General features: G+C 43.4%; 1 protein-coding gene and 1 non-coding gene across 2 annotated transcripts in view; both read right to left on the bottom strand.

The window, feature by feature from the left end:
* The window catches only part of LOC132578137 (sodium channel protein type 5 subunit alpha-like), a 60,156-nt gene that overhangs the window by 19,365 nt on the left and 13,870 nt on the right, over positions 1-26,921 (bottom strand). The window contains 11 exon segments of the mRNA XM_060247993.1: positions 1,867-1,938; positions 3,156-3,383; positions 4,200-4,337; positions 8,031-8,204; positions 10,993-11,147; positions 12,929-13,037; positions 14,333-14,425; positions 18,248-18,682; positions 21,222-21,614; positions 24,721-24,879; positions 26,197-26,426. Of these exon segments, the coding sequence (XP_060103976.1) occupies positions 1,867-1,938; positions 3,156-3,383; positions 4,200-4,337; positions 8,031-8,204; positions 10,993-11,147; positions 12,929-13,037; positions 14,333-14,425; positions 18,248-18,682; positions 21,222-21,614; positions 24,721-24,879; positions 26,197-26,426 (2,186 nt within the window).
* On the bottom strand, positions 9,023-9,134 carry LOC132578703 (small nucleolar RNA SNORA17). Its single transcript, XR_009555913.1, has one exon. It is a non-coding gene; the product is annotated as a small nucleolar RNA SNORA17 (small nucleolar RNA).

Below are 26,921 nucleotides of genomic sequence, written 5' to 3'. Positions count from 1 at the left end.
GCTCCAAGACAGGGGCAGGAAGTTGCGGAGCTCCAGCAGCAGCCGATGCTTTAGGGGCCATGTAAGGTGTGAGTGTTGGCGGTTGAGAAATAGAAGGCACCATAGCGACCTCTATAGGTCTGGCACCCATGGGACGGCCGAGACAGATCGAACCTTTGCCGCTGGGATAATGACGATGGTACCATTGAGAGTACGTATCTGGAGATGGTGTTCTCGAAGGTGTAGTGGTTGGTGAATAGTGTCTATGGCGTGTAGATCGGTATCTCGATGTTGAATGGGATCGATGGAGGCTTCTGTCTCTATGGGGAGCTCTAGAAGTCGATCTGTGATTTCTCGAAGTTGATTGATGTCTCGATGCTGACCTTGAATGATGACGGCTTCATCGTGATCCTCTGGAATCCAAGTATCTATGCCTGGAAGCAGAGCATGAACGGTGTCAGTTTCGATGAGACAACCTCGAAATCAAGCGGCAATGTCTTGAAGTCGAGCGGCTGCAATGACCTGAAAGCGATCGGGTACAACTAGAGTGCAAAGGAGACCTCTGAAGCGAGGCGCTGTGAGAAGTAGAGCTATGCTAGGTAAACTGGGCAGGTCTAAGAAGAAGATGCTGAGGAGAATGGCACAAGAGAGACATATGTGGTAGCTCTCAAAACCAGGCAGATTTCGCCTTCTGTCGTCGAAGAGAGTTGGTATTGAAGGCCCGGTGCGGCAGAATCGAGAGCCTTCTTGATCGTAGCTGCAGCCGAAAGTAGTGCATCCGTATTGAGGGTCTCGGTATCAGGAATTACGACAGTGGATGAGTCTAGAGGAGCCCTCGAAGTAGAGTGTCCTGATGAAATCGGTAGCAGTGCAGCAGTTGTCGTAAAGGTCAAGGTTGTTGCAATCGAGGCTGCAGAAGTCGGGGCCGAGTAGATTGAAGTCGTAGAGCTCGATGGATTCAAGATCGTAGAAATTGAAGCTGTTGATGTTTGTTGTGTAGAGACAATTTCCAGTGTCTTGGCTGGACCCTTTGGTGCTGTAGGCCAATGCCTATCCTTCTTATCGGTCTTATGCTTCTTTTTTATGTGAAGCAGCCGACAAAACCAAATATCCCTGCTCCTTTTGGGAGAGGTTGAAGCAGATGAACGAGGCATCAAGGAGAGTTCAAGTACATGGCTTTGAAGACACACGGCTCAATTTTTTGTGTGTTTGCCAAATCCTTTACAATGGACACAAGTCTCAACTTTGTGTCCTTCTCCCAAGCACAGGAGGCAGTAGGAGTGGCCGTCCGTGGAAGGGAGCTTGGTCCGGCACTTTAGACACCTTTTTAAAAAGATGGTGGTCCCTTTTTGTCCACTAGAGTGGGGGGGGGGAGAAGGGGACGAAAAGAAAGAAAGTCACTCACAAAAGATCCTTTTTGGGGTTTTTAGATGAAGAGATGACAACAGGAGAAGAATAACGATGATGACGAGAAGGAAAATGACGCTGAAAAACGCTGAGGAAAAATGCTGAGGAGAGGAGCTAGGTGCAACGAGGACTGGTAAACTGAGCGGGAGGTGGGCTCCTCCACTGTTCTGGGCATGCGCACTGCGAGCCTGCTCCCCAGGGCGGGAGAGGAACCCACCAAAAACATGCTATGCTGCTGATGGAGTTCTCCGAGGTTGGATTCGAGCAAAGGGCACGAACCCCTGTGTGTAGACTGCACAGGGACCACGAAGAAGATAATAAAGTTAATAGAATATCCTACAAGAAATCTAGTTGCAGAGAGGACAACACAGGAATTGAGATATCTTCCCCCTGCTGGCTAATTAACGTAGTCCTGCTTATGAAGCAAATGGGAAGTGTAACCTAAAAAATAGCATCCCTCCTCCACCAGCAGAGAAATACAATAATTTAATGGCTTACCTGAGATGCATCTACGACACCATACATAATGTCTGTCCAACCTTTAAATGTTGCCTAGAAAAATATTAACAAACCAAGTTATTAAAATGTCCCGTAAGTTATTTTTTCCTATTTTGTCTGTAAGAGACAAGAGGAGAAACAGATCTTCCGAGGCCTTAATTCAGCAGGAGCTCACAGGAGCACAGCTCCTGAAACTTTCTGTGGGTTCCCCCTCCTCCTCCCCACCTATCTTGTCCATTGAATAGTAGGTGCAGCTGCGTAAAAATCCCTGGATTAGGAGAGCAGGCAGCCAGCCACCAGAAGTTTTGCCACACCCCTAGCAGCCCTCATTAACCCCAGGAGAAGCCCAAACCACCCTTTCTCCACTTCTTATGTGATTTTGGGCAGTGGGTGGCTTACTGGCCTTTTGACTGGGGGGGGGGGCAAGGAGAGCCCCAGGCAAGCGAGGCCTGCTTGGGCTGGCTGGAACCTCTAGCCAGTCCAAGCAGGCCTCGCTCGCTCGGAGCTCTCCTTTCTTGCATTGGGTTGCTTTTGGCTGGGGGGGGGGGGGTGGCATATGCTAATGAGTTATCCTAATGAGCTCCACCACCTATTTTTCTACAAAAAACCCCCCTGAGTCTTCCCATTTCTCATCAAGTTTGTCCACTCTCACCACTTTTTCCTCATTGTAGGAAACATTCTGCAACTCTGTCAGAATCTGGTTCACTTCTTTTGCTCAAACCCTGTTGGTTGATTCATGTGATGGTTCATTTCACAAATAAAGGCAGGGAGATTCCAATTTTTATAATAAAAGATGGATGTGGATGAACGGGTCTGAACCCTTTCCTCCTCCTGTGCCTTATCTCCCCATATGCTTTTGTTTCAAATACATTTCTCCCCAACCTGGCTCAGGTTCCATTTCATAGCCAGAGAAAAGAGCCTGAAGTGATGGAACCCAAGGAGGTACAGGGCAGAAAGGGAGATTCTGGTCTCCTTCATGTGGATGCTTCCTTTTGATGTAAAAAGTAGAATCACCAACCCAAACAGAAAATACATTTTTTAAAAAAATCTAAGGCTCTTTCCTCAGTTTTACCAAGCTGAATTTGACTGACCATCGTTTAACATTATTGCCTTAAAATTTACCAGCAAGATTTAAAAGTTAGGCTTTTCAAAAAAGCTCCCTCAATATTTCATAGTGGTTTAGCAAAATATTCCTGCCATCGAAGAGAACGGCCATTCTTGGCTTAACATGATTTTTCCCTGCTGAAGGACATTTGTATGATTCAACATACCACCTGGAGGAGAGCTAGATATCCATTTCCAACATTATTAAAGTTGACAGTGCTATTGACCACTGTGTAGCTTTTAGTTCTTTTGCAGACTGGACCAGCTTCGTCATGCACAGATTTCCCTCCAAATAAGTTGACTCCTAGGATGTTAAATGGGAGCCAGAGAACAATGCAGACAAGCAGTACATTCCCAATGGAAGGGATGGCACCAATGAGGGCATTCACCACAACCTTAAAAATCAACAAAAGACATAATCAGCAGTTCAGTGTACAGAACAGCTCTACAGATCTATTACAGCTAATAACCATGGTAACTAACCATGGGTTTGTTTGTTTTTTTAAAAAGTCTCTTTCTGATTCATAGAGGTGAGAAAAGAAAACAAAGAGAAATAGAGGTGGGGGGGGAATTGTATTTTTTTCAGGTTGGGAAATATCAATATTTCTGGATAGTCAAATCAGTAGCCCACTCGGTAACCAACTAAAAAAGTACCTGAAAAATACCAATAAGGTAGTTTTTTGGGGGGAAGGGGTTGGCTTGTTTTATACCAAGTGCACACCCCTAAATAGAAATACAGAAGCGGAAGTTAAAAAGTGGATTAATTGAAGTCTCATCAGATAAGAATATAAAAAGTGCCCTGCTGGATCAGACCAGTGATCCATCTAGTCCAGCATTCTGTCTCACATAGTGGCCAACCAGTTCCTCTGGAGGGCCAACAATGTGGCACAGGGACTGAGGCCTTCACCTGATCAGAACACAAGAACAGCCCTGCTGGATCAGACCAGTGATCTGCTTAGTCCAGCATCTCATCTCACACAGTGGCCAACCTCTGGAGGGCTGACAACAAAGCCAGAGCCTTCCCCCTAATGTTGTCTCCTGGCACTGGTCATGGTAAGGCAAAGGCAGGGAAGGCTGACAAGACCCTAATTTCTTGAGGACAAAATTGCTTTAACGCTACCTGGCCAAAGGTCAATTACATTTTAAAAATCTAATTCAGCTTATTTTTGCTTATCCGTATGAGAAACAGAGGATGGTGAAAGCAGCATTACCTTAATCCCTTTAAATCTGGATAATGCTCGCAGTGGTCTCAGGGCTCTCAGAGTTCTCAGAGATTTTATGGAGCTCCTGTTGTCACACTGATGATTCTCAGCTGATTTAGCTTGAGCCATCAGGGAGGCCAATGAAGTCTGTGACCATTGAAGAAAAAGATTAAATAAATCTGAATAAATAAATAAATAATACAGCTCATTTTCCAAACATTCGACCTTCAGACAACCATTTCTGTGCTAACAGCAATGGTTTCCATTAGTTTAGTTGCAAGCTGCCTTGAGCAGGTCTCTGGAGAAGCAGTATATAAATGTTCTACACAAATAAAGATTTGCTGAGGAACACCTGCCTGACTGCCCTTAGCCCTCAGAGAAATTACCAAGAATCTTCTCCTCCTTCCACTGCCTTTCCTAAATCAAAGGAGAGCGGTTTTTTCTTGGTTGTTACCAGAGGTCACTTTGTACAAAAATAGGTGGTGGAGCTCATCCAGGGATTGTTATGCAGCTTCAATGAACAAGGTGGGGAGGAGGGGGAACCCTCAGAAAGGTTCAGGAGCTGTGCTCCTGTGAGCTCCCACTGAATCTGAGACCTGAATCTGAATCTGTTATGTTTATGATGCTCAATATCAGAAACACCACTAATGTATTAATATTGTTATTAATTCTGGGGCATGTTCTCAGGCACACGGTGAGTTTGTACAGAATGCTGGCAGACTTCTTGAGCATTATTATTGTTTTACATGAACTGAGAGTGTATGCTAGAGGAAAACATTCTATACTGCAACACATTTCAGGGAAAGGACGGTCATGACAGGCAACTGCCATTCAGGGGGAATTTTCTGTCATTATAGCTCACCTTCGCTTTTCCTAAAAGTAAAACCTTTACTTTTAGAACTAAGGAACAACAGAGTTGCATGCACCAAAGAAGCCCTTTATGAGAATAATGTTATTGCTACCTCTCACTTCCCTAAATAGTAAGATGATTTGCAGGGCGGTGATGTTTGAATTGGTTCCCCCTGAAGACTATGGTGTTTTTGAAATATTTGAGTTATTTACATTATATAAGTAGGTGAAGGTAAATAAATCAGATATATTATCCGCCAGCCCCCAGACACATAGGAAGAGAGAAGAAGAAGATGATATTGGATTTATATCCCGCCCAATACTCTGAATCTCAGAGCAGTCACAATCTCCTCTAACCCCCCCCCCCAACAGACAACCTGTGGGCAGGGCTGAGAGAGCTCTTACAGCAGCTGCCCTTTCAAGGACAACTCCTACGAGATACAGGATGACCTTGACAGGCTGGAAAACTGGGCTAAAACCAATAAAATGAATTTTAACAGGGAGAAATGTAAAGTTCTGCATTTAGGTAGGAAAAATCCAATGCATGGTTATAGAATGGGGGAGACTTGTCTTAGCAGTGGTATCTGCAAAAAGGATCTAGGGGTCTTAGTGGATCATATACTGAACATGAGTCAACAGTATGATGCGGTGGCTAAAAAAGCAAATGCAATTTTGGCCTGTATCAACAGAAGAATAGTGTCCAGATGATGTGAAGCGATGGTATTGTTTTACTCTGCTCTGGTAAGGCCTCACCTGGAGTATTGTGTTCAGTTTTGGGCACCACATTTTAAGAAGGATATAGACAAGCTGGAATGGGTCCAGAGGAGAGCGATGAAGATGGTGAGGGGTCTGGAGATCAAGTCCTATGAAGAAAGGATGAAGGAGCTGGGCATGTTTAGCCTGGAGAGGAAATGGCTGAGAGGTGATATGATCACCATCTTCAAGTACTTGAAGGGCTGTCATATAGAGGATGATGCAGAATTTTCTGTAGCCCCAGAAGTTAGGACCAGAATCAATGGGTTGAAATTAAATCAGAGGAGTTTCCGGCTCAACATTAGGAAGAACTTCCTGACCATTAGAGCAGTTCCTCAGTGGAACAGGCTTCCTCAGGAGGTGGTGGGCTCTTCTTCCTTTGAGGTTTTTAAACAGAGGCTGGATGGCCATCTGACAGTAATGAGGATCCTGTGAATTTGGGGGGAGGTATTTGTGAGTTTCCTGCATTATGCAGGGGTTGGACTAGATGACCCTGGAGGTCCCTTCCAACTCTATGATTCTATGAAAGCTATGGCTGACCCAAGGCTATTCCAGCAGGTGCAAGTGGAGGAGTGGGGAATCAAACCCAGTTCCCCCAGATAAGAGTCTGTGCACTTAACCACTACACCAAACTGGTGTAGAGAGAGAAATCCTGCAAAGCAAGCAATATTAACTTGGCTGTGGGTCCTTGCTTCCAACCTGTTGTGCCACTGTAGGCTATGCTCATCCATAGCATAGACATGAACACATAATACTGCTTTATACTGAATCCGACCATCAGTCCATCAATGACAGCATTATCTGCTCAGATGGGCAGCAGCCTTCCAGGATCTCATGCAGAGATCTTTCATATCACCTTCAGCTTGGGCTTTTTAATTTGAAGATACTGAAAAATCCCAACTTCAATGTAGTCAATGTAGTTTGCACTTGCAAACACTGTGAAGGAAAAAGATCTTGGGGTTGTACTGTATAGAGTAGCTCAATGAATGCGTCAAGACAGTGTGCAACAGCAGTGAAAAAGGCAAACTCTATACAGCCGATATTAATAATGCTGTTGTCTTGATGTATGGTGCAGCCTGGTTTGGAATACTGTGTACAGTTCTGGTCACTGTATCTCAAAAAAGAGCTGGAAAAATTACAGAGGAGGGCAACCAAGCTGATTAGGGGGTTGGAGCCCCTTCCCTATGAAGAAAGGTTGAAGAATCTGGGACTTTTCAGTTTAGAAAAGAGATGAATAAGGGGGACACGACAGAGGTTCATAAAATTATGCATAGGGTGGAGATAGTTGACAAAGAGAATTTTTTCTCCCTCTCCCAAAATACTAGAATTCAAGGCCATCTAGTGTTGCTGGATCGCAGTATGTTTAGGACAAACAAAAGGGAATACCAGTTTACACAGAGAGTGGTTTAAATGGGGAATTTGCTGCCAGAGGCTGTAGTGATGGCCACAGGAATAAACAGCTTTAAAGGGGGATTTGAGAGATTCATGGGAAGATATGTCTATCAGTGGCGACTAACCATGGTGAATGAGGGGAACCTCCACATTTAGAGGCACTAAACCTCTGGATCCCAGAGCCAGGAGGCAACATCAGGAAAGGCCTCAGCCTCTATGCCCTGTTAGAGCTGCCGAGAGGAACTGGTTGGCCACTGTGTGAGATAAGATGGTGGACTAGATGAACCCCTGGTCTGATCCAGCAGGGCTCTCTTCTTATGTTCTTAAGATGGCTAGGTTTGGATGAGAGGTGTTGACATGCCCCTGCATTCCTCTGTATCTGTATCCTGACACTGGCGCTGACACATAATTGCAGTATGGTGCAGATCTCACTGAGGTCTGGGCATTGGTTTGTTGTTGTTGTTGTTGTTGATGCTGATGATGATAAGAAATTGGATTTCCTCTCTTATATTGCTCAGTGATTTTATATCATGCATCTTGAACACAGGCTGCATCCACACATCATTGAGGATACTTCCACTATTGCATCCTTGGATATTTCCACTATTGTACATTGCCCTGAGCCCTGCCTTGGCGGGGAAGGATGGTATAAAATTGAATATATAAACAGATATAAAACAAGTATTAGTACATTATAGCAATCATTGGTAACTGGATTTTCCTCTGCAGGCAAACCAGGTGAGTTGTAAACGGTCACAATAGTGCAGAAGCAACCTAGTTAATCTGTTTGTATAAAAGTACGTTGCTGAAGCATACAAAACAGAAAATAACATGTGTGATACTTACACATACAATGAAAAAATCAAGCCAACACCAGGCATCAGTGAAGTACTTCTTGAAACCATAGGCCACCCATTTCAGAAGCATCTCCAGGAAGAAGACAAAGAAAAAAAGCTTATCTGCATAGTCCAGTATGTTTTTTATGACTGTTCGTTCCTTGACGTGAATGTCTTCAAAAGTCTAGGGATTCAGAAATCACATGACATTCAGAATTCTGTCGTGTTTAAAATTTCTGCCACGTAATACAGTAGGCTGCAATCTACCCACATGGTATCCAATAAGGACTTATTCCGGCTCTCTAAGGTATAGAATGGAAGTGCTACACAGTTTCTCTGAAGTTCAATGTATTAATCTGCTTCCAGTCCTCAAGAGCTGAAGGCATAACAAAATTCATCCATAAATCTCTATATACTTTTCACAGGCTTAATTAGGTTTTATTGTATTTGGGGGATAAATGGAAAGTGGAATCCAACACGAATGGTTCTTGTTGGTGGATGGAGAGAATTCAGATCAGGTTACAGATTGTACTTGCTCCATAGGCAGGGTTGTGCTAATGAGCCAAGTCTTTACCTTCACAAATGGGAGGTGTAACAGCACACATCTGGAATTCAGTGTGCCAAGCAATGTGTGGCATCTCCCCAGATAATATTACGATGGAGTTTGCTTGGAAACTAGAGCATCCCTGTGCAATGCCCCAAGCAATGATGTCACTTCTGTGTGGTATCATCTTGTTGGGGGTGTCACACAATGTCCCCCACCCTCAGAACTTACTCTAGGGATGGCGATATGATGTCAAATTATCCCAGGTGGGTCTTGGATTCTCTCCATCCACTGACAAGAATCCTCGATGTTAACTTTCAGTATTTGTTCTCTGTCAGAGGAGGACACAGTCCAGGTTAGGATGCTGAACAGCACTATAGGGTCACTGAATAACATTTACTTCTAGGCAATGATGACTTTTTGGAGTGCTCTCCAGCTAAAGGCAGCACTCTGCATAGAGACAGAGTGTGCAGTCTGGGAGCCTGTGGCTCCAGGCAGCCACGGGCTCCCAGACGCACACTCTGTCCTCTCTGCCACCTCCAGTTTCCAGTGGGCTTGTGAAGAGACCGAGAGATGTGGAGCCACCCACAAGTGCCCCCTCCTGGGTGAAGCTTGACCTGCAGATGCCCGCTCTGCCACATGTGGCTCTTTCTCTCTCATTGTGTTGTGTGTGTCAGGGTGGGGGGGACAAGGTCTCTCATTGGGCTGTGTGAGAACACACATCCATGAAATGCAGTTGATGGCACTGTACTCTTCTGTATCAATATGTGAAAAGTATCCTACCGAATGGGTGACATCACTTCTGGTGACATCAGGGGGTGTGGCTTGATATGCAAATGAGTTCCTGCTGGGGGTTTTTTCTACAAAAAAAGCCCTGGATGGAACACTTTTGGGGCAGTGATGCTCTGTCTCCTTGGTGCCTGGGGAGGGGCAACAGTTGGAAGGCTTCTGGAGTTCTGGCCCCACTGGTGAACCTCCTGATGGCACCTGCTTTTTGGCCACTGTGTGACACAGAATGTTGGATTGGTTGGTCACTGGTCTGATCCAGCACAGCTTCTCCTATGTTCTTAACACTCTTTAAAAAGTGTTGATGTTGTGACAGAGGCATGCCAATAGTCAGTGAAGGACACTGGACAGGGTTGCAAGCAACCTGCCTACCCAGCATTCTAGCCTTAAGACATTGGTCAAATCTGGAATACAAGGAGTTGAACTCCTGTGGCAATGAAGAGTAAATGGGCTCCAGTTATTTTCTTCAAAGCTTCCAGGCCATGTAAGAATATCAGAACCATTACTTGTCCACTGTTAAACCTGGATATGCTCAGTGTATATCAAGAAACAGAAATAAACAAATGGAGAACCTACAAGTACTGTGGGAATCATTTGTTTTCCATGTATCACTTTCCCCACACATCTCTTTCTCTCTTCCCAGCAGCCCTCATTTTCCCTTTAGCTGCTTCCTTCTCTCCTTTGCAAGCATCAACCAACCTCTTTTTAATTTACTCCATGGAGTCTCTTTAGATATTATTTGTTGACTTTATACGCCATCTTTCTCTTCTATGGGGACCTAAAGCAGCTTCCATCATTCTTCCTTCTTCCCTTTAATTCTCACAACAATTCTCACAATAGGCTACAAACGAGTGACTGGTCCAGCAAGCTTCCATGGTAGAGGGGAGATATGAACCTGGATCTCCCACATCCTAGCCTGGCATTCTAACTACTATACCACACTGCCCCCCCCGCCTTCCCTCCCCCCGCAGCCTCTCCCTGGAAATAGTCTGGCCAAGTTACAGAAGTCATATGGTATAACTCAATCTGATGAGTTATATAGCAGCCTCTGCCAGGCTCAGCCAAGTTGCCCAAGTTGTGTGGAGGCTGCTTCTGGGCCCAAGCACATTGTGTGGCATCAAGATGTAGCTGCTGCCACACCTAGTTGAGTTGCATGAATTGTATGGCACTGGTTGCTGCTGGCCCTGATGAGTCCTCTTTTTAGAACAGGGTTGGAGTGGCTGGCCGAAAAAGCCCTGCTGCCTCACCCTTCTTTTACTGATAGATCAGGGTTTGAAGGCTAGAAACATTGTTGTAGTTGCCTAGCAACCCCTGCAATGGTCACTGACACTTCAGAGGGCATCCATTTCTTAAAGCTACAGCACCGATCACTTCGGAAGGGGTATTTTTTTTTTCAGATTTTTCTGTAAATCTGCAGCTTTTCTAACATTTGTAGAAAAACCTGCCTTGTCTATTCATAGCCAGTCTTTGGATTTAAGTATTCACAGATCTAGCCATGTTGAGGGTTAGATATATTGATGACAACCTATCATAGTACCAAACAAACCCCTGCAGTCAAAGAAGCAAAAGAAAAGCAGAGTTGTCTACAAGCTAAAAGAAAATGATACTGTTTTATTATGGGAAGATATAATAGTGAACTTACCAGAGCACAGCTGCTCAGTAATATCATGAATATGATAAAATATTCAAACCAGCTGTGTTTTATAATTTTGAAGCAGGTTTTCCTAAACCTCCACCAAGCACTACCTAGAAATGTATCTGAGTTTACTACACAACATGGGAAGATCTTGACGCAACCTGGAGAAAAGAAATGTACGAGTTATCAGTATTCTGAAATGGAAACAGGTATATTTGCACCACCCAGTGACTTTTTAGGAGAAGAAGCATACTCTTTCTTTCCTCTCCTAGAAGATTCGGTTGACATGCCATGAACTTCCATTTATGAACCATGAACTGGCCAAAATCCATCACGAACTTTGGTTTGTGGACCGGTTTGTGGCCATCTCTAGTCTCTACACTGCTGCTAGTTCCTTTTCAGTACACATGTATAACTAAAATTCAAGAGATGTAACAAAGGAAGCTAAGTTTCAAACACCAGTCAGAAGCAGAACTACTTTCAAACTAGCCTTCATGCCTACAATTTCAAATGGAAAGTTTGTGGGGCAAGATTCATGTTCTCAGGGAGAATCACTGTGTGGGATGTTAAGTCCCTTAATCAGGGACCACATGCATATTACACAAGCTATTATTGGCATGTCCTAAGACATAGCCTGGGAAAAATACACTTGATCTAGACAGCTCATTGTGACAGAATGCATTCTGCAATTGACTGTGACTCTGGTAGCTCTCACTACATGTTAGAGCTTTTCTCACAGGAAAAAAAAAACCTACAGCAAACTGACCTCTTTTGAAAGATAGATTCAGGTGGGTAGCTGTGTTGATCTGAAGCAACAGAACAAACTTTGACTCCAGTGGCACCTTTAAGATCAACAAAGTTTTATTTTGGGTAAAAGCTTTTGTGTGCATGCACACTTCTTCAGATACAGACTAAAGAAAACAGACATATTTGTGTTCCACTAGAGTACAAGAAGAAGTGTGCATGAACACAAAAGCCCATACCTAGAAGAAACCTCTGTAGACCCTAAAGGTGGCACTGAACTCAAATTTTGTTCTGCCGCTGCAGAAACAATTATGGTACAGTTGTGAGGGATGGTGAGCCATTTGCTGGAGAGTCATCCTTGTCATTGAAAGTATTTTATTTGGGCTCTGAAAAACATTACAAGATTTGAATCTAGATATGGTAAAAAGTTTACCCAAAGTATCATTCATAAGAAACATACTAAAAGAAACAAACAAAAATCCACACTTTAGTATTACATCTTTTAACTTTGTGTGCAACAGGTAACTATACATATATAGCTCTAATATTATATACACACTCAGAGAGCCAGTTTGGTGTAGTGATTAAGTGCACAGACTCTTATCTGGGAGAACTGGATTTGATTCCCCACTCCTCCACTTGCAGCTGCTGGAATGGCCTTGGGTCAGCCATAGCTCTCATAGGAGTTGTCCTTGAAAGAGCAGCTGCTATAAGAGCTCTCCCAGCCCCACTTACCTTAAAGGGAGTCGGTCATGGGGGGAGGAAAGTAAAGGAGATTGTGAGATTCAGAGTATAGGGCAAGATATAAATCCAATATCATCTTCTTCTTCTCATTGAATAGCATCGGTTTTATTATGCATGACGAGGTCAGTTTGAACCACAAAATGTGTCTCTAGTCTCAGGAGCACCTACCCGGTGAACAGAATAACCCCCAGAGTTGCTTCTGGCCTTCTTCAGTTCATGGCATGGCTGGCCAACCCAGAAGACAGATGTCACATGTTGCCCAGGCACCATGAGGCTGTGGCACTCCTGGACAATAGGGCCTGGTTATGTAGCACAGTCTCTGGCTGGCACTCCTGCCTGGTTCTTTGGTATGTAATGCAGTGTGCAGAAGAGCAACGCTGTCTCTCATACTTGCTAAAAAAAAAACCTGAACACCTCTGATAAATATATGTGCCACAGAAAGCCAGCCTTTTACCTTTTGGAAAGCAGTCTTCAGGCTCTTTCCGGCTTTGAGATAAAAGGCAGGGGATAGGGGTTTGATCTACTGTGCTGGGTTCAGAACCGCTGGTGTCGAGATCAGACCTCTGGACATGAAAACAAAAGAAGAAATAGCAGTATCTTATTAAAGTAGCTCACTTACAATTAAATCACGCTCCTCTTCTCTGCAGGGGTTCCATCAGATTTCACACTATCTGCCCCGGGGCTGCAACTAGCTTCGCCTTTTTTGAGCAGCAAACAGAAACTGGTTTTTAGAGGTTTCTTTTTGCTGCACAAAAAAAGGTGAAGCTAGTTGCAGCCCCGGGGCAGACAGTGTGAAATCCGACGGAGCCCCCGCAGAGAAGAGGAGCGTGAGAGCAATGTAAGGCTAGTGGGAAACTGGTGATTGTCTCCCGCCACATGGAGGTGTATGTTCACTTTGGCAACCAAACTGCATCTCTCTCTCTCCCTCTCTCTTTTTGCCACATCCACATTACACTGTGGTGTAATTGGGCTCCAATCACCATTTCCCCATCCTTGATACACTGTCTCCCAGACCTGTTTTTCTCTGATTCTTTTGGGGAAAGCACAGTCCAGCATAGGGTTGCCAGGTCTGTGTTGGAAAATACCTGGAAAGTTTGGGGGTGGATCCAGGAGAGGGGAGGGGAGGGGCCTCAGCATGGTACAAAGCAGCCATTTTCTCTAGGGGAACTGACCTTTGCCAGCTGGAGAGCAGTTGTAAAAGCAAAAAATCTCCAGGCCTCACCTGGAGGCTGGCAACCCTACATGTTATCAGGTGGTTTGGATGAGAAGATTTACATTATCAATGGTCCCAGTTATGTAATGCTATTTTCCTTCCCTCAGACCTTCACAGCAACTGTTTTCCCTACTGTGCCACTGAAGGAATATTTTTGAGCTTTAAAAAAAAGTATCAAAGCAGTTATTGCTAGTAATTTAATGATCTCTTCAGGGCTTTTTTTTTTTTTTTAAGAGGAACGCACAGGAATGGCTGGCTTGGTGTCAGGGGTGTGGCCTAATATGCAAATGAGTTCCTGCTGAGCTTTTTCTACCACAAAAACCTTGGCTTTATCTACATGATATACTAGCTCATCTGAATTCCCAGCTTTCAGGGCTTTTAAAAATAACATTCTGGCTCTTGTCATCGTGGAAATATTTTGTTCCTGAATCACAAAAATCCAGGAATGCAAGATTCAGTTATTCTGGCCTTATAGTGAGAGGCAGGTCATGCTGCCTCAGTTCTGACTTTTTATGGGAATTATCATGGCAAAGGAAAATACATATATATACCTCTATGTCATTACAATGTAATAACAGACTGCAGGAGTGCAAAAACATCACTGAGCAAGCAATAAAGCTGTTAAAATATTTTGGCTTACTTTACCTTGGGGATGTCCAAAGACAAAGTACTGGCAGTTTCAGAAAACTGAGAAGACTGTTTTCTTGACTTCCTGTATTGCTCTCTCCTGTCTCGTAGCTTGCTCCCCCCAAAAAAGAGGTTTCCAACAAATAATTAATTTTCTATGATGCAATGTTTTGTTCCTAAAGTTTACATACAGGGCATTCAATAAGCTAACAATTCTCAAGCCTGTATTTTAGAAAAGGAAACTGAACAGGGAAGGAAATTGAATACATCCATACAGTAAAAGTAAAAAATAAAGTAAAAAAAAATACATCCCCAAATATTCAGCAGTAGTCAACCAGCAGTCATTATGTAGAAATAATGCAATGGGAATTTATGCTCTCTTTATGATCAGTGAACCCCTTTGATTACTAAAACAATCTGCGCTGTACCATAATCATCTAAGCAGTGTCCTACTGGTTCAGTCAATGGTCCATCTAGTTCAACAGCCTGTTTGCAACAGTGGTAACCCCTGATTTCTCTAGGTGCTCATAAACAATGCACAAACATGATAGCCTTCCCCTACTGGTTGTTCATGGTAGGGTGTCACAACTCAGGGGGGTATTAACCAATTGCTGCCACCACTCTGGGTTAAGGGTTCCCCTTGAGAATGGCCAAAGTTCCCTCCCAAGCCCTTCAGGTATCTAGTAGCTTAGGTCAAATAATAGGCATGAGAACCAGGCAGAGTGAACAACAACAAAAAGGTTTATTGCAGTGCAATATAAATGAACAAGGTGCATGAAACAGTAAAAGGGTGAAGGGAAAATAAACAAGTCCTAACCCGTCTGAACTTACAGTCCCTAAACTACTAACCAGCACTCACCCCTTTTCTTAGGTGTAATGTATCGGCTGAAATACGCGCCCATGCGCAGAGGTGGCTGGGTATCCCAGGCACCTCTAGCGCGGGCGCGGAATCCCCGCCTACCACATCTGCGGCGGGAAGTTTAACAGGTCAGGATTGGCCTGACCTGTACAGGAGGCTGAACCGGGTAAATGTACATAAGCGGGGCCCGGCCCGCGTGTTCTCTCTCTTGCAACGTGCTCCCATTAAAGAATGTTGCCCTACTCTCGTCTCCGCTTCGAGTACGTTACATTAGGTGAGGGAGCTTTCCCCTGCTCAAGCTCTTCAAGCGCAACCTACATCCAACTCAGCCTTCCAAGGAAAGAACACCCACTTCCTGGGCTTGGCCTTTATATTCTCTTCCCAGGCCCCACCTCTCTCTGGGCCTGTTTCCCTCCAAACCCCTTGCTACCGAATCAGAGGGACAGAGGGGATCCTGGGAGATGTAGGCTTTTCCCAGTAATTTCTAAGCAGGCTTCCCTGAGGCCTGCAGGCCTCGCTAGGCCCAGGATCATGACACAGGGGTATCCAACCCACCATGTGACTTTCCACCTCTGGAGGCTTCAGTCTCCGATTGGAAAGGCTTCCTCTTGGGATGGGGTGTCTGTGTTACTTTGAAGAAGTTGGCAGCAACTCGTGAGTAGAGATGCCAATCTCTCGCTTCAGAGTCGCCAGAAACGGGGGGGGGAGGCGAGAGAGGGAAATGTCTGCTGGGCACTTCGTTATTCCCTATGAGGAGATCGATTCTCATAGGGCATAATGGGGAATTGATCTGGAGGTATGGGGGGTCTGGGGGGATTGTTTTTTTGAGGTAGAGGCACCAAATTTTCCGTATAGCATTTAGTGCCTCTCCCCAAAATACCCCCCAAGTTTCAAAACGATTGGACCAGGAGGTCCAATTCTATGAGCCCCAAAAGAACGTGCCCCTATCCTTCATTATTTCCTATGGAAGGAAGGCATTTAAAAAGGTGTGCTTTCCCTTTAAATGTGATGGCCAAAACTCCCTTGGAGTTCAATTATGCTTGTCACACCCTTGCTCCTGGCTCTGCCTCCTATGTCTCCTGGTTCCACCCCCAAAGTCCCCGGATATTTCTTGTATTGGACTTGGCAACCCTACCCCTGGTCTGGGCAGGGGTTCCCCTGCCCAAGAGGTTCCCAACCTGCTGGCCCACATTGGACCAACACCAGCAGCACAATGACATCACCTGGAAGTGACATCATCGCACCAGCAACATCATGTAGTAGCCATTCTAGGTATTTCTAGGAAAACTCTGTTTTTCCTGGATGCTCTAGCCATTTGGGAGGGAAAACTCTGTGGTACAATAGGTACCATAGAGTTTTCCCCTCCCAAATGGCTAGCGTGTCAGGGGAAAACATAACAGTTTTCCCGGAAATGCCTAGAGCGGCCACACGCAACATCACCAGTGTGATGATGTCACTTCTGTTTGACGTCATTGCATTGCACGCACAAAAGTCCCCTGCTGGAGATGACATCCCCTGTGCAATGACATCACTTCCGGGTGATAAACGTACAAATTATTTGGCTTCTTGTATTGGACTTTCCTGCACATGAACCCACAGCACTACTTTGTTTTTGTTACAAGAATTTTGAGTGTTTTCTGTATTTACTATATCTGACTCAAGAAAAAATAATTTAAAATATAAATAAAAATATAAAGGTGGATGTTATCAGATGACACCCAACTCCAAGCTATGGACAATCTCCATTAGAGATCTTGCATAAATATTAAGCTGTATCAGTAACAGCACAGATCATTGTAGAATACTGCTGGACAATTGTTTTAATAGAAGAAACATCAGGGTGAAACTAAACTATCAAAACATTTATATGTGATAGGAAAAACCTTTTGGCCTCTACTTGTGAGTAGACTCTACTTCTAAATAATCTAAGATGAACAATATAAATGTGCACAAAGGCACTTTAAGATTCTAAAGCTACTACCTTTAGACAGGCTGCAATATGAAACACAAGAGTGCACACAGGCACTTAGACATAAACCAAAATCATGAGAAGACAGTCTGTAATGAATTATTTCATCCAGATTGCACACAGGTACTTTAAGAAACAATTTATCCCACTTCACAGTCTTGCATGTACAGTCCATTGTTGTTTCAGTGAGGTGTAGGATAAAGAATAAGTTCATCGACATAAAGCCAGCCCACGTTAGCCGGTGTCAAACGTTTCGTTGCCTTTTTCAAGACTAATGGCTTTTAAGTGGAACCCAAAAATCCTGTCACTTCCTCACAAGGCTCTAGCTCATTCTTTGTAACGACGGAGTGGGAGAACAAAGAATGAACTAGAGTCTTGAGCTAGAGGTGTGATTTATTTTTGATTTTTTTTTTTTAATTCTGCAGACTGAATTCATTTTAGGGCAGACTGTTAGGGAAAAGAGGTTATGTCTAAATGCCTGCATGCACTCTTGTGTTTCATATTGGAGTCTGTTTAAAGGTAAAAGCTTTAGAATGTTGAAGTGCCTTTGTGCGCATTTATATTGTTCATCTTAGATTATTTAGAAGTAGAGTCTACTCACACGTAGAGGCCAAAAGGTTTTTCCTATCACATATAAAAGTTTTGATAGTATAGTATAGTTTCACCATGACATTTCTTCTATTATAGTTTTGCTTAAACTCAGGGAGCCCCCTTTTTTTTCTGTAGGACAATTATTTTATACTGTGGACTTTAGTTCTCAGTTATCAAATAAAGAGCCCCGTGACACAGAGTGGTGAAGCTGCAGTACTGCAGTCCTAAGCTCGGTTCAGGTAGCCGGCTCCAGGTTGACTCAGCTTTCCATCCTTCCGAGGTCGGTAAAATGAGTACCCAGCTTGCTGGGGGAAAGCGTAGATGACTGGGGAAGGCAATGGCAAAGCACCCCATAAAAAGTCTGCCATGAAAACGTGAAAGCAATGTCACCCCAGAGTCAGAAATGACTAGTGCTTGCACGGGGGACTACCTTTACCTCATCAAATAAAGGCTCTGAAGCAAGAGTTATCTATATTAGTGTTCTACCAGATTTTTAGAAGTCTTTGTTTCATACCTGGTTCCTGAAATCCATTTTTGTGACTGTAAAGTCTTCCTCATCACTTAAAAACTCTTCTTCAGCAATGGGGATACAGACACATGTATTATTATTTGGCATAAAATCCTCTTGTTTCCCATCTGTTGTTAGCTGATCCAAGCATTTGAAGATTTCGTTGTTGACACAGCTCTCTTGCATCTCCTTCAAGTCAGTCGCACACTTTTTCTGGTTTGCATTATGGATAGTAATAGCCACTTTCTTATCCTGTTTCCTTGCTCTCTTCAGCTTTTGCATGAGTCCACTGCAACACAAATCCCACAGCCAGTGTTTGACGTATTGGAACCCACTACGAATGTGCGCAAAAGCCAACTGAAGGCTAGGATTGTTTGGCTCAGTTTCCACAGCACTGCTACTGAAGGAACTCAGCAGCAAAGCAATAAAGAGGTTGAGGACCTGAGTGAAAAACAATAGTTTTGAAAATGAGGAAATAGGAACCATTTGTAAAGTAGTACATTTAAACAGTCTTTCTTTGGTAGACAGGTTCAGTGCTAAGAAAGCATTTTCATTATACAGTGCAGAGTGCAGCATTTATTTTAATTAATTAAACTAAAAGGTAATTATGAAGAAATGCTATGAAATGCTTCTATTTCATAATTCTCCGCCAAGTAATAATCAGATCAAAAATTAAGACAAAATATTGATGGTATGCACAGTAAGAATGCTTGTTTGACTCTGAATTTACTATCTTTGATAGTGTTATTAACTGCTCTAACCTGTTTGAAAGATAAGGATATATTGAAGGCCCTGGTTTCCTGTAAATAATTCAAGGTACTGCAGTTCTGGGGAATTTTACGATAGTTATGTGCTTTAGTTTTAAAAAAAAAATTAAAGACCATGCTTGCAGATCAACAGTCTCATGTGATGTAATATGGTTATCCTTGAACAGTACCCCTTCAGACTAATGATGGCTATGAAGATGGCAGGAGAGCAGCAAGGACCACCATAAGTCCACCGTACTGGACCAACCCAGCTGAAGATTTCACTACTGTACTAAAACTTAAGGGGAAAAAAATGTTCATTGTTCCCAATATGAGGGCCCAGGAAAACATGTTCATTTTCAGGGAAATCACAGGCACAACCCAATAGGAATCCAGTACAGCTGTACCCAGATCTCTTGCCATCAGAAGCTATTTCCAGTTTCTCCCGGGGGACTGTTTGAAACCAGCCCAACCTGACCAATTGAGTGTGGACACATATTTGAACTGCAGGCAACAATGGCCCTCTGCAATACTGCCTCCATGTCTCTCAAAACGGACAATATACAAGGCAGTTGAAGGACCACTGCCTTTGTATGAACCTGCCTTTTGATTAAGATTTTCACTAGAGGACTTGGTGCAAGACCCCCCGCCCCCACTTCTGAAATAAGTTGTGGCAACAAAAGAATGGGTCTTTGTTGCAGTACCTTGTTTTAGGAACCCCTCCCTCCAGCACCCACTCTGTTAGCTTTTTGTTGACTGGTGGGGTTGGGACTTATCCTATTGGAGAGACTAGCAGAGTTGGGACTTCCCCTACTACACGGTGTAATGAGGTCACTGCCAATTATGCAGCCTGAAGGGATGCCATGATGTCATGGGAAGTTGCCCCTCCCTAGAATTTCCGCCTACTATCCCACTGAATGTCAGCATTCCCCTACTGACAGCAAGCAAACTTTATTGCTGACCCAGGATTTGGGACTGGTTAGTTCTGGTTATTTTTATTGGCTGCTGTTACAATTTTTTTTTCTGGTCAGTTTGTTTTACGAGGGTCTGTGAGGAAGCAGATGACCAGGGAATATCTCACTTTCCAAAGAAATTCAAGTTAAATATGTATACCTGATTGCAGAGATAAACTATTTTCTTAAGGACAAAAGATGGGTGTCTGAAATTCCCAGAAAGAATGGCTAAAAAATGTGTAACTAAAGTGGTAATCCTAAACACTGAAGAGTAAGATCTCATCAACTATATGTACATGTTTATTTCTAAGTAAACATGTTTAGGATTGGGGATGGGCCATGGAATCTGTGGTATGGCATCTGCTTTTCTTGCAGATAGTCCCAGGTTCAATCCCTGGCATCTCTGGTTAAATAGTCTGGCAGTAGGTGGTAATGAATGACCTCTGCCTGAGACCCTGCAGAACTGCTGCCAATAGACAATACTGAAGATGGACCGATGGTCTGATTCAGTATGAGGCAGCTTCATGTGTATGTTCATATGCATAGTCCACTGCATAAAATGCTTCTGAAAAAGCACCCATCCTTAAAGAAAGTTTCAGAGACTTTCCTATTGGAATTACAAATGGAAAACCTTCCAAAAGAGGATAGAAATATGATATGGTACTTGCTTTCAGCTGCTAGGACATTGTATGCGCAGTTGTGGAAGCAGGATAAAATACCAGAGAAATGGGACTGGATTGTAAAAGTTATGACATGGAGTGAAATGGACAAATTAACAAGAATTTTAAAGGACTATGATTTAGAAGGTTTCATTAGAGATTGGAAGAAGTTCAGAAGATATATAGAAAAAGAATGGAAAATAAAAGGACATTGGGAGATTTTTGATAATAATTAAGAATTAGGAGAAAAAATTATTTATAACCTTTATTTTTATTAGTTAAGTTTACTTTTAAGTAATAGTATTTTAAGTAAGTAACACCGGCGGGGGTCAAGATATGGGGGGAGGGGTAGCTGAAAAGTAATGTATGGGATGGGTAATAAGTGCTTATTGATGATTAAGAGTATTGAATACTGTTACCATATATTACTAAATAAAATTGTTTAACCATAAGATTTGGGGGGAGGGGAGGAGGGAAAAGAGTAATGTATGGGGAAAGTAATGTCTTTATTAATATTTTATTAGTATTGGACATAATTACCATATGTTACCAAATAAAATTGTTTTAACCTGAAAAAGCACCCATCTTTTCCCCAAAACTATGAAAATGTTTGTAAACTCACCACTAGATTTCCTACCACCAAGACTGTCATGAATAGAACGATACACCATCCATCTTTCTTAGTTATTTGCATACAGTCCCACATGGTATTAATCCATTCTCCACATAAAATTCGGAATACAATAAGAAATGAATGAAAGAAATCCTTCATATGCCAACGTAATGCACCTGTTTCTGTCTCATTTTGACAGAAAGGAACTGGTACAATTTTACACTTGTTACACCCGCTTACGTTGTAATAGCCCCCAAACCCCTGCATGCCAACCAAAGCAAAAATAAATACAGTGAAAATCAGAACAAGCGTGAGGTTGCCCAGTGGGCCCACTGATTTCAGCATGATTTTCATGAGTTTATTCAACGCTGGCCAAAATTTGGATAATTTGAAGATTCTCAGCTGTTAAGAAAAAGAGAAGAAAATAGCAACAGAAAAGGAGGGGTTAGATACAACTTTTCCAATATTTAATCTACAAATTTAAAAACAATGAGAAACCAGTCAGCAGATACAACTCCTGTGCTCTGATTCAGCTCTAAACGTGCAAAATTACAGCAGAATGTGGATGTGCAGAAAGACTAGGATGGCAGCAAAGCTTGGAACTAATAATAATTGAGTGCCATCATGTTGCAACTGACTCATGGGGTTTGGAACTAGGGGGTCTAAAACATGCCCTCTTTAAACATTCAATCTCAAACCCCCAAATTAGGCCTAGTCAGGGCTTTTTTCGTAGCAGGAACTCCATTGCATATTAGGCCACTATAGCAGCGCCAACCTCACGGCCTCACTGGATCTCTTTATTTTCAGTCTCTTCGGGGTATTTTACTTTGTTATTTGATGGAAATAGAATTCTCTTCGTAGGGGACCACAGCAGCTTTGTAGTTTTTCCCAAAAAGTATAGGCTCTCAAGAACTTTAATGCAAACCACAGATTTATTATAACACAAAGTCTTAAACTGGGGATATGGGAGATATTTACACAGGCTAACACGTTGCTCAGTTGTTTCAGGCTTTACCTTAACTTTTTCCTTCTTTTGAGTCTCTCTCAGTTTCCCAGTTCACAGTTTCCCTATAACTTGCTCTCTCCACCTCTAGCCAAGGTCTGGCCTCTTGGGTATGATGTGCCAAGTCTCACCCCTCGACTGGAGCCACACTCCTCTCAGCCCTTCTGGTGTCTCAGACCCACATCCACTCCCTCAACCACCTCACTAGATCTTCAGAGTTGTCTATAGGTGTCTGTGACCGTTTCAGGTCTTGACTGACTCACACTTGTTCCTCACACACAGCCCTCTTGGCTGGTTTTGTCGAGCTTGCAGTCTCTGGAAGACTTTCCCGTCACTGTCTCAAGCTCCTTCACAGGATCAGCTGTCCCCTCAGCCTCTGTCAGGCACGAACTGACCCTCTCAGTCTCTGTCAGGCTCCAACACTGACAGACTTCACTGACAGGCACCAACTCTGTCAGACACCAACTGACTGAAAAGACTGCCTCAGCAGCTTCTGTCCCTCACAGACTTTCCCTCCCTGAGAGCTCTGAGCACTTTGCCCCCACCCTCAGGTCACCTGACGCAGGCCCTGTGCGTCTTCAGTTTCTGGTTAACCCCTAGCTTTCCGTCACAGCCACACACCCCTGATGTAATCAATTCTCCCAGAGCTTACAGTAGGCCCTTAATTAAGAGCCCTGTAAGCTCTTGGAGGACTGGCTACATCAGGGGTGTGTGGCCTAATATGCAAAGGAGTTCCTGCTAAAAAAAAAGTCCTCAGTCGACAACTGCATCCAAATGCACATCCAATCCCCACCCCCCGCAGTTCCTGATCCAGAGAAGGAGATGCATGTTTAGCAAACTACTTCTGCATACAGACATTGTTGTCTGGATCAAGATACAAATTGGCAGGGAGACTTATCTGGGGGAAGGTACACTGAGATGTTGCCAGCGACATAATGATGTTACTTCCCGCATGAACGGGAAGTGACATTATCATGTAGGAGGGGATAAGCAGATATCTGGCCAGAACTCTACAGTTTAACCACAGAGTTCTGGGTGAATGCTAGAGCAGTGTCTGACACAGTGAGATCACTTCCAATCATTGGAGAAAGTGATATCATTGTTTCTGTATGATGCTGATCGTTGCATTTTCCCCAGTATTTTTCACATGCCATCCAGCTGAGCAGTGCTGGGCAGAACCAGCAGGGAGCTGACCTCCCTATGCACAAAGGGGTAAACATGGTGCTTTTCAGAATCTCCGTCTGATGACACAGAGTTGTCACCTTATAAAGTTATGTACTCAATAGAGCACATGCTCAGTTCAGGGTAGGGGTCCCAAATCCCCCGCTAGGCCTGGAGACTCCCGATTTGGAGCCTCCTCCCCCCGCTGGCCATAAAAGGAAAAGCGGGGGGGGAGGGGGAGAACGGCAGCCCTTCCCACCCAGCCCCGATCGCAGCAGCCAGAGCTCTTCCGTTTTCTCAGGCTGCTTCCCGCCCCCAGTCAGCTGGCCGGTGAAGGGAGGGGAGCCCGCCACGCCCCCAAAGGACCATGTGCCTCTGCACCTCCGGAGGTGAGTGAGTTCTGTCTCCTGCATCAGATTTTCCAGAAATGGGGGGGGGGGGGCAGGGGGGAGGGGGGTGGAGAGGGAAACGTCTTCTCATAGGGTATAATGGGGAATTGATCTGGAGGTTTCGGGGGCTCTGGGGGAGCTGTTTTTTGAGGTAGAGGCACCAAATTTTCAATATACTATCTAGTGCCTCTCCCCAAAGTATCCCCCAAATTTCAAAACGATTGGACCAGGGGGTCCAATTCTATGAGCCCCAAAAGAAGGTGCCCTTATCCTTCATTATTTCCTATGGAAGGAAGACATTTAAAAAGGTGTGCTGTCCCTTTAAATGTGATGGCCAGAACTTTCTTGGAGTTCAATTATGCTTGTCACACTCTTGTTCCTGGCTTCGCCCCAATGTCTCCTGGCTCCACCCCCAAAGTCCCCAGATATTTCTTGAATTGGACTTGGCAACCCTAGTTCAGGGTGTGGCTACAGTAGTGTCCTTGCTGATATTTCATTTCACTTTACCACATGCTCTCCTAACGTGCATATAATTTCTATACTCCAACAGAGTGTATCCCAAGCAGCGTAACAATCTTTTAAGTCCACTTAAGCCCATGAGTTTAGAAGAGTGTAACTCTACATAGCATTGCACTGCATGTTACACGGTCGCAAACTGAAAATTATCTTAACTTAGCAAAACATTGCCATATACAAATGAGTTGCTGAAAGCTGCTAAAACTTGCAGAATTTTTGTAAGAAGGAATCTGATTTCCTGTGAGGTTTAGCCTTGTCATATAATATTTTCTATTTTTCCCAACTCAAACAGGTATAAAGCTCCTTAAGAACTTCACACCAATCCATTTTGCTACATACCCAAAGTTCATCCAAACAAAACTAACTCCAGAGAAAGTAGCCTCAGAAATTTTACATGGAACAGTTATGTTTATTATAATAAAAAATAATTCCTCATTACCAGTCTGAAAAAAGATAGGCGTATTCCAGTTGCTAAGCTTATTATGCCTATAATGACGATTAAGAAGTCAAAAATATTCCAAGCTCTTTTAAAATAGTAATATGGATCAAGGGCAATGATTTTGAGGATCATTTCTATTGCAAAAATGCCAGTGAAAACCTGTGTGAGAGAAATGATGTCAGCAAGAATGTGGGTGACAGGAAATACAGAAGTCTGCCAAGTTATGGTCATTGTGAATGTTGGAACCAAAAGAATGTAAAATGAATTTTTGTACCAAGTACTCCAGTATTCGGGAGGGGGGGCAGTAGAGCTAATAAAATGGATAGGTCAGTTTGCTCTATCATCCCTCTTTGCCTCTTTTCCTGCTGTCCCTTAGATGCCAGATTGCCACTCTACGAAACTTCCTTATGGTTCACCTTCCTTCTTCTTCTTTATTGAATCTCCATGATCCCAGTATCATTCTCCATCCTACCCTAGAAAGATAACTAGAATGCCTATTCTTCATGTCCTATCAAGGTATGGATTCCCCAACAATAAAGCACATCCATTTAATTTCTAAAGCAACAAGCTTTGGGTGGACTTTATCCCTCAAGCAGCCTTCCCTTCCATTAGGGATGTCAACCAGCAGGTGGGTCCTGAGGATCCCCTGGAACCACAGCTCATCTCTAGACTACAGTAATCAGTTTCCCTAAAGAAAATGGATGCTCTGGAATGTGGACTTTGTGGCATTGTATCCTACTGAGGTCCCTGACCTCCTCAGGCACCACCCCCAAATGTGGGAATTTGGGGTGCTGCCTAGGAAGGTCAGGGACCTCAGTAGGAGTTGCCAACCTGGGGCTGGCAACCCTGCACCCCCCACAGGCGGAGTGGACCTGGCCACCCTTCTTTCCATTGTGCAAACCAGCTCTGAGCTAGCAGAAGAGAGGTTCTTACACATTGCGCTTTTTCTTGCTATTGATGGCTGCTCCTCTGAGCCTGCCAAGATCTAATTTGTGTATGAACTGTTATTCTTTAGCCCCAGCTCTGCTGCACCACATTCCACCTGAAAAACATCCCAACGAACCAACTCTTCTTCTGGAAGCAACTTAGGAATGAAGCCTTCCTCTACCACATTTTGAAGTGACTCATGTCCAGTAGTTCTGGTTATAAATATGGGCCCTCTTTAATTTCACTGGAGAAGGAAGGTTTTCCAGACACCGTTTGATCAAGCAAATGAGAAAGCTACTGACAGAGTCATGTGAGTTAGAATCCAGGTATGAGAAGTGTTCATATCATGCTTGGCAATTTTCATCTGAAAAAACTATTTTTCTATAACCTGATATTCACTTTGCTGTGTGGATGCTTGATTTCAAGTAAAATTGCGAGGGGGAAAATGAAATCTCTAGGTACAAAATACATTTTTAAAAGTATTAAAAATCACCCCAAACAATAAACAAGGTAAATTCTGACATGCAGTGAAATATGGCGTTGACTTACACAGTTTGCCCTGCTAACTTCTTCTTCACAGAGGACTATGCGCTCTAATGCCATGATTAGGGTATTGACTATAATACACAATGTGATAAAGATTTCAGTTAATGGATTCGTTGTTAGTTTCTTCACCATTTTCTTTATTCGCAACCAGAATGGGCAACATTGCCAAATGAGGTACTTTTGGACCGCACGTTTCAGTCTTGGAGGAAACTCAAGCTTTGACTCTTCCCATTCTAAAAAACAACAGGAACAAAATTATAGGCGCATTTGCTAGTGCATGTGGTTAGACCATTTCAATACTGGCAATTTTTTAAACGTATATACATGCATGCAACGTGTCTGCCACAACCCCCAGGAAAATTAATCCACACACACAAGCCATTCCTTACAATGTATTTTAAAGTAAGACTAAATAACAGCTCAGAAAGAAGTATAACAATTGATAACTATCTGATGAAGAGAGCTTTGACTTGTTAGTCTCTAAAATGCTACTGGATTTGAATATAACTATCCTGGCCAGTTCTTTTTAAAAATATGATTCAAACCCTGTACTACAGACAAGCATTTCACGTAGAATGGCAGAAAACATAGCGTTTGATATATACTCAAATTTCTTTAAGGTGCTGCTTTAGTGTAAAGCATAGTGCAATGAGTTTTAAAACTATAAATCAGGTTGTTTACAGAACACACTTTACAATCACAGAGGAATAACCAGTTTGGCAAATCCT

Source organism: Heteronotia binoei, chromosome 10 (genome assembly GCF_032191835.1).
Source record: "Heteronotia binoei isolate CCM8104 ecotype False Entrance Well chromosome 10, APGP_CSIRO_Hbin_v1, whole genome shotgun sequence".
Lineage (NCBI taxonomy): Eukaryota > Metazoa > Chordata > Lepidosauria > Squamata > Gekkonidae > Heteronotia > Heteronotia binoei.
Note: the sequence above shows the minus strand (reverse complement) of the source record. Positions and strands in the feature narration are given on the sequence as shown.